General features: G+C 43.2%; 1 protein-coding gene across 2 annotated transcripts in view; it reads left to right on the forward strand.

The window, feature by feature from the left end:
- The window catches only part of ACADSB (acyl-CoA dehydrogenase short/branched chain), a 31,981-nt gene extending 25,762 nt beyond the window's left edge, over positions 1 to 6,219 (forward strand). The window contains exons 8-11 of one of the 2 annotated variants that reach the window (XM_035030646.1): positions 577 to 666; positions 2,375 to 2,512; positions 4,732 to 4,831; positions 5,538 to 6,219. In XM_035030646.1, coding sequence (XP_034886537.1) covers positions 577 to 666; positions 2,375 to 2,512; positions 4,732 to 4,831; positions 5,538 to 5,608 — 399 coding nt within the window. In that variant the 3' untranslated portion in view covers positions 5,609 to 6,219. The remainder of the gene's footprint in view (positions 1 to 576; positions 667 to 2,374; positions 2,513 to 4,731; positions 4,832 to 5,537) is intronic. The other variant, XM_035030655.1, reaches the window with a different exon arrangement.
- Positions 6,220 to 9,949: the final 3,730 nt, after the last annotated feature.

Here is a 9,949-nt window from a genome sequence, read left to right on the forward strand (position 1 = left end):
TTCAGTCCTTAGACCTCACATCACTTTTTTTTTTTTTTATCAAGTTCCCACAAATGAACCTAATGTGCAGCCAGGGTTGGGCAACACTGTTCTTTTATGTTCTAGTGCCCTTTCCCCTGAAGCTCTTATTAATCCTGATAATATGCAACACAGACAGGAAGATAGAAGGTTAAGGAGTGACCTTCCACGTTGAAGGACTAGAGAGAGCTGCTCTATAGTCTTCGAGGCCAGTTGAGAGCAAAATTTCCATGGCTCACTTTATGCCTGGAGGATCAGAGCTTGAACGAGAAGCTTCCTTAGAAGTAACCTGGTTGTATGAAAACAGCTGAGCCGAGGATTTACCTCTGCTAGAATTAAACAGACTCCTATTTATATGAAATCACTCGAATCTTCTCCCAGTCACTGGAAGTTAAGTTCTACAAATGCAGTGGGTGAAGGTACCACCTTTGTGCCTCCAGTCTTCCCCTATCCCCCAACGATTCAATTTGCCTGTAAAAGGAATTTATACCCTGAATAATTAAAAACGTAAACTTAACAACAAAATAAGAAATTCTCTCTTTTTTTTTTTTTGAACAGATGCTGGGACTCGCTCAAGGGTGCTTTGACTACACTATTCCCTATATGAAAGAAAGGATGCAGTTTGGCAAAAGGATATTTGATTTTCAGGTACATAATTATTAGCCTCTTTGTACTGAACCATCCTCCCAAGGTTTCGTGCTAATGAAGAGCTGTGTCATAAAGCCGTGAGGGAGTCCCCTTGGCGGGGGGGGGGCGGATTTTAATGGGAAAGATGGAGAAGAGGAAGGAATAGGTCTTAGGGTGCATACCTCTGAATGCCTGGACCTTCTCCAAGGGCAGAACAGCAGTCCTTGAGGCCCACCTGTGGCATGACTCCAGATATCTTGATGAGCACTTTAGAGTTGTCTCTGCACTGCTTCCCAAGTTCTAGGGCATGGGGTCTGCAGTCAGGCATCCAGGGCTCAAATCCCGGCTCTCTGTCTTACCAGCTGTAGGCCGTGGACAAGTTACCTCACCCTTTAAGCCCCACTGCTGCATCTCTAAACTAAAGAGAATACCAGGGTGACTGCATCAGATAGGTGTGGAGAGTATTTAGCATGTTGCCTGAGTGTGACAAGTGCTCAGTAAATGGTAACACACGTTAGGAATCCTCTGTGCAAGACAGCCACGCAGTAATCTCCAACGACTACACTTTGACACTCCTTTCTGGTAGAAGGTACAGTTTGCTGCAGTGAGTGCAAATGAGATGTTCTCAGCCAAGTGCGTTGAAAGATACTGGCCTGGTCTAATGATGTGGCTTCTTGGAGCTCCCCAGATAAGGAGACCGCTGGGGGCAAGTGGCATCTTCCAGGCCATGTGGAGGCCTCGCCAGGTTAGGGAAGGCCCGGAGTGGCAGCCTACCGAGCTCACGCAAGCACTTTACCTAAAAATCCGGAGTAATTACTTTACATGTTTGTAAAACCTCCCTGTAAGCAGCTCGAGGCTCTAAGTCCAATTTCTTACTACCTTCCCGGCTCTGTTGGCCTGCATTGTCTTCAGGTGCCGTAATAAGGACTTGGCCTTAGACAAGCACACACAGATTGCATGTGCATAGAGATTCCAGGCACAGTGCGTTCTGGCCTGGGTGCACAGTGGGCATGTGCAGTCAGTTCAAGGCCTGGAAGGACTGAGCATTTCGGGCCCGGCCAGGGCCTTCCACAGCCCGTGCTCCCTGGGCATCTTAGCCATGGGAAACGGAAGCACCTAGAGACTGAGTTCCCAAGGACATACAGTTAGTCAGGTGTCAGACCGTAGGTGTTTCATCTTGGCTTCTGATCCTATTTTCATTTCATTATACTAGAGTACTTTCTCAGAGCCAGCTACCACAGAGATTGCAAGGAAAGGGACAGAATATGAAGACAGTTTGTGGGAGGCTTTAGATCTCCTTTGTTTCTGTGTCTGGAGTTGGCGAGGGGGAAGGATACGGGGTCAGGTGAACTAACAGATATAATCATGACACTTCTCTAAAGATACCTCGTATGGGTAATTAAAAGAAAACTGTTAAGCTTAATTTTGATCATAGAATGGGTTTAAACTAATTATTAAATAGAGCAAATTGTTAAACCTAATTTTGTGATTATTTTTTAAATCTTGACAATTATACAGAATTACATGAACTTTGAAAGTTTTCTAAAAACAATTTCATTGTAGATTGCAGATTTTTAAGTATTTCTACAAAATGAATGCAAATTCTGTTCCCGGGGGTGTGGGGGGGGTATGTTTTCAGCCTGTCAGTGTTCCATATCCAGGCAAGACTTTGAGGATAAGCTGTGTTTTCAGAAATCATAATTCTCTAACTTGGATCTGAATGTTCCAGGGACTCCAACACCAAGTGGCCCATGTTGCCACCCAGCTGGAAGCTGCAAGATTGCTAACCTACAACACTGCTAGGCTTTTAGAAGCTGGAAAGCCATTCATAAAAGAAGCATCTATGGCCAAATACTATGCCTCAGAGGTAAAACAACAAACAACCGAAATACGTAATTCAGCCTTCTTCCCCTCTGCACCCCCATTATGTATGTATTAACCTTTTCACTTGGGGGTATTGATGGAGCATTTGTTTTTCAACTAAAATAGCATAGACTTTCCAGTTCCTACAATAGAAAAGCAAAATTGCAAACCTTCCATAGAAAAGCGCTTTAATTCTATGAGGTCTCAGTGTTTTCACAGGCTCTTCAGTGGAAACTGAGTCACCCAATTCAGGTAGAACACCCATCAGTGAATCCCTGGGTGAGCCTCATCTGAATGATGGCATCCCATCCCTGGTTTCTGATTGGGGCAAATCATGTGAAGTAAAAACAGCAAGAAGAGATTGTTCATGTTTCGGTTGAATGTTTTCTGTTGATACCTAAAGCATTCTCTGTTTAACCCGGTAGACTTTGGCTGGAGAACTTTGCCAAATCACTGGCTGCTACTTCCCAACCTCTGTAGTTTGTCTTAGTCATTCCATAGCTTGGAATAATCCCTTAACCTCTCAGCCCTCAAATTTCATCACCTGCCTCAACCTCCCTTCTGGGTTCCAGACTAATAGATCCAATTTCCACTGGACCTGCCCACCCCATTGTACCAGCCAGGGGCCTGAGCCATCTGCCACCCTGTTCCCCCTCATCCCCACCTTGAACCCCATCATCAGTTGCTGAGGGTTCTGCCCCCTGAGTATTTCTTGCACTTAACATATCTCTCTCCCCTTCCACTGCCCCCTGTTGTCCAAGCCGTGCCATTTCTTGACCAGACGACCCCACTCACCTTCTGACTGTTCGTTGGACCCTGTTGCTTCTTCCTCCAGTCCGGTCTTCCCTTTTCAGAATGTCCAAGAGACCGTGTCACTCCAGCTTAACCTTCATGGCTTCTCACAGCAAAAGGGACAATATTTGTATTCATTTCCTGCTGCTTTTAACAAAAATTTAGTGGCCTAAAACAATAACAATTTTATTATCTCATGGCTCTGGAGGTCAGAAGTCTGAGTTATCATTGGGATAAAATCAGAGTGTCAGCAGAGCTGCCTTTCAGAGGCTCTGGAGAGAATCCATTTCCTCACTCTTCCCGCTTCTCGAGGCTTCTCACATTCCCCCATTCACAGCCCCGTCCTCCACCTTCGAGGCTCTCAGGGGAGCGTGTTCAAATCTGGTTTTGGCTCTCTTGCCTCCCTCTTTCCCTTAAGGGGACCCTCACGATGCCATTGGCCACACCCAGGCTAGCCAGGACCATCTCCCATCTCAAAGCCCTCAACTTACCACATCTGTGGGTCCCCATGGTCATGTAAGGTAACAAACATTACCGTTCCTGGGGAGTAGCATGTGGACGTCTTTGGGGGCCGTCGCAGTCTTCAGCCCGCCTGCCATCATGAGGCCCACCTGCCTCTCCATTCTCTTCACAGTGTGCCCTGACCCCGGCCCACGGCCCCCCAGGTCCCTGAGGGTGATAAGCCCGTTTTCCCCCTGAAGCACTCCCACATGTCCCTCAACTTGAAAGGTCCCCTAACTCGTCCTTTGGGGCTCAGCAAAGCTGTCATTTCCTCGCACGCTCCCCCCGCCAACCCCTAAATCACATCAGTTTTCCCAGCCAGCTCTTCTGTTGCCCTGTAGACTTTACCTGTTTCTGTAATTGTTAGTTTGCTGTGTGAACCAAAAAGGGCAGTGACCGGCCACCCCCCACCATGGTTTACCCAGTGGCTGGCCGAGTGCGTGAGATAAAGAAGGCCCTTGATAAATATTTGCTAAATGAATGATGCCTGTTGGCAGCACGTGACTGTGTCTGATCAGTACCCTAATTTTCTTTCTTTCTTTTTTTTTTTAATATTTTATTTATTTATTCATGAGAGACAGAGAGAGAGGCAGAGGGAGAAGCAGGCTCCCTGCCGAGCAGAGAGCCCGATGCGGGACTCGATCCCAGGACCCTGGGATCGTGACCTGAGCCGAAGGCAGACGCTTAACCATCTGAGCTACCCAGGCGCCCAGTACCCTAATTTTCTTAAGAAAATGGGAATTTTGTGAATTAATAGGACAGTTTACATTAATGGTTTAGGGAAGGAGACTGAAGAGACAATGCTAGGTAACTTCAGTCCTTCCACTTGCCAATAGCAGTGAATCCATGTTACTAGACTATTCTGCAGGAGTGTTTATGGTGCATCAGTTACGTGGTCTCAACACGTCATTTGCTGCTTGGTTTTGGCAGGTTGCAGGCCTCACAACTAGTAAGTGTATTGAGTGGATGGGAGGAGTCGGCTACACCAAAGATTACCCTGTGGAAAAATACTTCCGAGATGCAAAAATTGGTAAACAGATTTTTTACGTTTTGTTTTATTTGCCTCTGTGGCTGTTGGGGCTGCTGTGTTTGATTTTATCCTACGATACTCAGGCAAAGGCAGTTTTACTCTCTTCAATCTTGGGTTTATTGGCTCTCTTCTGTGGCTGGGTTTTTCCCCCCACCTTTTTCTTCAAGAAAAAGATGGATGTATATCTTTTAAAACCTCAAATTGCCTTTTTAAATCCCTCAACAGGCCTTTTAGTAAAAGTGCAACAAAATCAGCTGTTGTAATTTTTCTTTCACTAAACACGTTAATACATTTGATGCGTTGAATGCCGTTCTTTGAAGCGAAGTTCTAATTCCAGAAGCCTCATGCCTAATCAAGCCTGAGTGTTCTGATGCTCCACTACCAGGTGGGAAGACGAAAACGAGGGGTTGTCAAAGCTGCCCGTTCCTGAGGGACAGTCCAGACTTATGCATTGATAGTTGAGGAACGACAAACTTCAGCTGTTTCATACTGATTCTGGAATCAGCATCCAGTTTCCAAAATGGAATATTATCATCTCATAGATAGAATGACTTTGTCATATTGTACCATATTCAGGGACATGGAGTGATGTCACTGGGGACAGTCTTATAGCAACCACAGAGGTGACATGTAAGAGCAATTTCTTGTGTAGACACGTAGCTGTGGGTGCGCTCCTAATTGTTCCTTTTGCTCCCTTTTGTTTAAGGTACAATATATGAAGGAACTTCAAATATCCAGCTGAACACCATTGCAAAGCACATTGGTGCAGAATACTGACCTCCGAGGGAGTGGGGCCTCTCCCCCTGGTTGCTGGTAGAAAATTCTGAACTATCGTGCCTTGTTGGGGAAGTAAACCTCCACAACATCGAAGCATTCTGTTTAAGCCCTTAGTCATGGTTCTTGGGCTAGACCTTTACCGTTTTATCTGTTGTTCCAGTCTGCATCAGAGACGCATGGGAAATCATTTTTCGAATTTGGGAAGAAATGCATCCATATTTTCTCCAGAACTATTTTTAGAGTTGTGTACGTATTAATCATTCCAACTTTGGGGCAGACAGAAGTTTCACTCTGTCAGCATTTGGAAAAATACATCTGAAGTATTACTTAACAGACATGGCTATTTTATATTCCTGTTAAATTTTTATTTTTTAAAATCATTTGGAGAAGGTTTTGTCACAGTTGGCAGTTCTATAGATCAATTCTGAGTTTCTAAACTAGGTAGAAACTGAAAATGTATTTAGAAAAATCTAAAAAAAGTTTAAGTTAAAGAAAAATCTGAAAGTTCTAGTTCTAAATATCTGGAAGTGGGTGGAAAATAGTGTATAGTTCTATAGATCATATGATTGAAGACATTATTTTAACAAAGTAAAGCAATATAATTGTTGCTATAATTGACCTGCATAAAAGATGCATTTCATGATGATATCAGCAGATCATTTTATTTACTTATTTTTTTTGACATTTGATTTTTTTTTTTTTGAGAGAGAGCGCACATGTGAGAGGGGAGGGTCAGAGGGAGAAGCAGACTCCCCACCGAGCAGGGAGCCCGATGCGGGACTCGATCCTGGGACTCCAGGATCATGACCTGAGCCGAAGGCAGTCGCTTAACCAACTGAGCCACCCAGGCGTCCCTCAGCAGATCATTTTAAAAACAAGTCTCTTGGGGCACCTGGCTGGCTTAGTCAGTAAAGCAGTGCGTGACTCTTGATCTCAGGGTTGTGAGTTCGAGCCCCATGTTGGGCATGGAGCCCACTTACAAAAAAAAATCTAAAACAAGTCTCTCTATTAGTTTTCAAGCATAAACTTTAAGTAATTTTGTTTCATAATCAGAACATATTCAATATTATAATATTGTATTGTGCACTACTTCTCAACAATGTCATTTCTTTCTATATTTGAATTGAATAGTGTTTCCTCAAACTTAGTTATTGGGCCTGATCATGAATAGTAATGCAGAAATTATGTTTTGGTTCAGTGATGTTCAAGAGAGAGAAATCTTGTTCCTGTAAAGAAGTATATCTGGGGCGCCTGGGTGGCTCAGTCGTTAGGCGTCTGCCTTCGGCTCAGGTCATGATCCCAGGGTCCTGGGATCGAGCCCCGCATTGGGCTCCCTGCTCGGTGGGAAGCCTGCTTCTCCCTCTCCCACTCCCCCTGCCTGTGTTCCCTCTGTCGCTGTCTCTCTCTCTCTGTCAAATAAATAAATAAAATCTTAAAAAAAAAAAAGTATATCAAAATCTTACAAGGAATGAGAGAAGGGGCCTGTAGAGTTTGAAAAAACATTCAGTGGTGTAAAAAATAATATAAAAATAATTTTATATCGGGGAAGAAAAAATCTATTGTTTCGCAGTACAATAGATTATGGAAAGGCAGAGCTCAACAAAATGTATAGGTGGTGATGCCATTTTTTTTAAGACAAGACGAGGATCCAGACACACTGGCTCCCAGTTCAGTGCTCTGCCTCCTATTTGACGTCATCTCTGTTCAACAAATTTTGGATTTCAGTCTCATTATACTTCAGTATTCTTGTTGATTTATTTTAGGTGTAACTGACAAAGAGTTAATATTTCAAAAGTATTGCCACTGATCATTGTCATTACTTACATATATTAATCACCTCCCAAAGACACCAGCTCCCGTAGGTTAAAGTTGGCATGTTCGATGTGACGATTATTGTCTGATTTGGTTTTATGATTATGACGTATGTTAGTAAATGCACTAGTTATATCCTTGCTGCTGTACTTTTGCTGATCTTTCATAAAGTGAAAGTTTTGTTTTAATGGTATAATATCAATCAGGCTATTCAATATTACAAAATCAGTATTCTGTGGAGAATAAAAAAATACAGCACTCGGTTAACTGGAGATTTTTGCTACTCGGACAAAGCAAAACTGTTACACATACAGATAAAGTAACCAAATAATGTAATCTTCCTGCAAAATGCAGAACACTTTCGTTTCCCAAGCTGATAGCTTGCCTCTCATGTGAGCCAATTTCGTTGGTTTTCAGAGAAGAGGTCTCACGATGTAGACCAAGTTTAATTTCTGAAGCTAGAGAAAATTTTACCAGGGGACCCTTTTTTTTTTTTTTTTGCTGAAGCAACTCTTCAGTAGAGAGGTCACCTCTTTTGAGCACATCTTACCGTATAGGTTTTATCTAGCTGATATTTATGTCTGTGCTTTATAGTCCTACTTTGGGAAATTTTATATTGTTGTGTCTTTTACTCAGTGATATGCTATGACCTAATGCCATCGGAGGCTTCAGCCTATCTGTTCCCCGGTATTTCCTACATTAGTTTAGAAATCCAGATATCAGTCCCTTTCTTCTTTTGTCATTCAGTGGCATGTGCCGAGCATTCACAGCATCTAAGGGTCTAAAGCGCTGCACAGAGCTGAGAAAGACTAGATACTTATCGAAATGTGTGTTCATCTCAGGTGTCGCTTTTCTGTTCTCATTAGTATGTCCTCACACGGAGATTGAATAGGAAAGTACCAAGGCCAACCCTACGCAAAAGTACTTCTTTAGATCCTTTAGAATGATGACTCTGAGCGCTAATATCTCTTGAGCTCTCATCAGCCGTTACTCTACACTCTTGGCACGTATTAACTCATAACAACCCTATGCAGTAGGTGCTCCTGTTAACCCATTTTACAGGTCAGGAGACTGAGGTATGGAGAGCTTAAATAAGACGCTTACTGGCACATAACAGAGATGATGCAAACTTGGGCAGTCTGGCCGATGAGGGCCATCCCAGATTCGTTCCTCTGGTCTGACAGGTTCATTAATCTTCAGGAGGCTTCCAGTAAGATGCCACTAGGATCTTTTCAAACAGAGAAGCTAGCTGGGAAGAGGGCCTGTGAGATAAATCAGTAGGGGAGGTGGGAGCCCGCGTGTTCTGGGAGAAAAACTGGGGAGTGGGGTGTGCAGGGCGATGGAAAGATGCGGCTGGAAGGAGAGCGAAGTACTGAAAAGGGCACTAAAGCAATTCCAGAAAATGTCCTCCCCTCCAGAGCGATCTGGAAGTTTCCCTGAGGCAGGAAGAATGACAGAGCAGGATAAAAAGCTGAGTGGGTGGTACAGGATGTTCCGTCTGCAGTGATCTATAGGGAGAGCTACCATATAAAGGAAGAAAGCTAACTTTACAAAAGTTAGTGGTAAGTAGGAAACAAAATCAGGTAGGGCTACAGCCCAGCATAGCAGTGCTTATGGTATAAATGGGTTAAACTCATCCATGAAAAATAAAAGATGTTAAGATGGGACAAAAGGAAAATGTAAATCCTGGCTGCAAACAGTTAGAAACACCAAAAAACAGCAGCGTGGGAGAGTCAAAAGGACCGGGGAAGACGGTAGGACTTCCTCAAGAAGGGCCAGCACTGAATTAAAGGCGCAGACCATAAGCAAACAGGAAGATCTCACCAAGAAGGCCCAGTAGTCATGAACTTTGTCTCTAACAACGTAATTGGAGCAAAACAAATAGAAATACGATGAAAAACATTGACAAAGCCATCATCACAGGCGCTGACTCAGAAATCAACAAACCTAGCAGAAGGTAAGCAGGGACCCAGAGGGTTGGGATAGCGTAATTAACAAGTTTGAGGTCTATGGGGAGATTGTTCTTTTCAAATGCAAACGAATGACCCTGTGGAATTTGCCACAAAGGAAATTCCTACAAATTCCAAAAAAAAACAAAAAACAAAATTGTGTAAGCAACATCCACCGTACACAGTGAGAAGTGAATTACATGGCAAAAAGGCAGGATACAAAAAAAGCTAACCGTAACTTTAAATAACTTTGGTTAATTCAAACATAAAAATAGAGATTATGGATTGTGGACAAAGGTATGGGAAGCCCAGCTGTCTTGGTCCAGCACTTATGGGAGGACAGATAAGAAGGAAAGTCACAGACTTTAGGGCAGCAGGATTGGTAGTAGTGAAAATTAGAGATGCTTAAGTTAAGAGAATAAATACATGATATTTATACATTTATACAATGATAGTATACATACTATACATCCCTTGTGGCGGTTTAAAAGAATAAGATCCGTGTACTGAGTTGGAAGTCCTCACCAAATTTATTGTTAAAAAAAATAACATCGAATATTTGTGCACAGCGGTACAAATC

The sequence above is a fragment of the Mirounga leonina genome, unplaced genomic scaffold, assembly GCF_011800145.1.
Source record: "Mirounga leonina isolate KUSES-001 unplaced genomic scaffold, KU_Mleo_1.0 Mir_114, whole genome shotgun sequence".
Lineage (NCBI taxonomy): Eukaryota > Metazoa > Chordata > Mammalia > Carnivora > Phocidae > Mirounga > Mirounga leonina.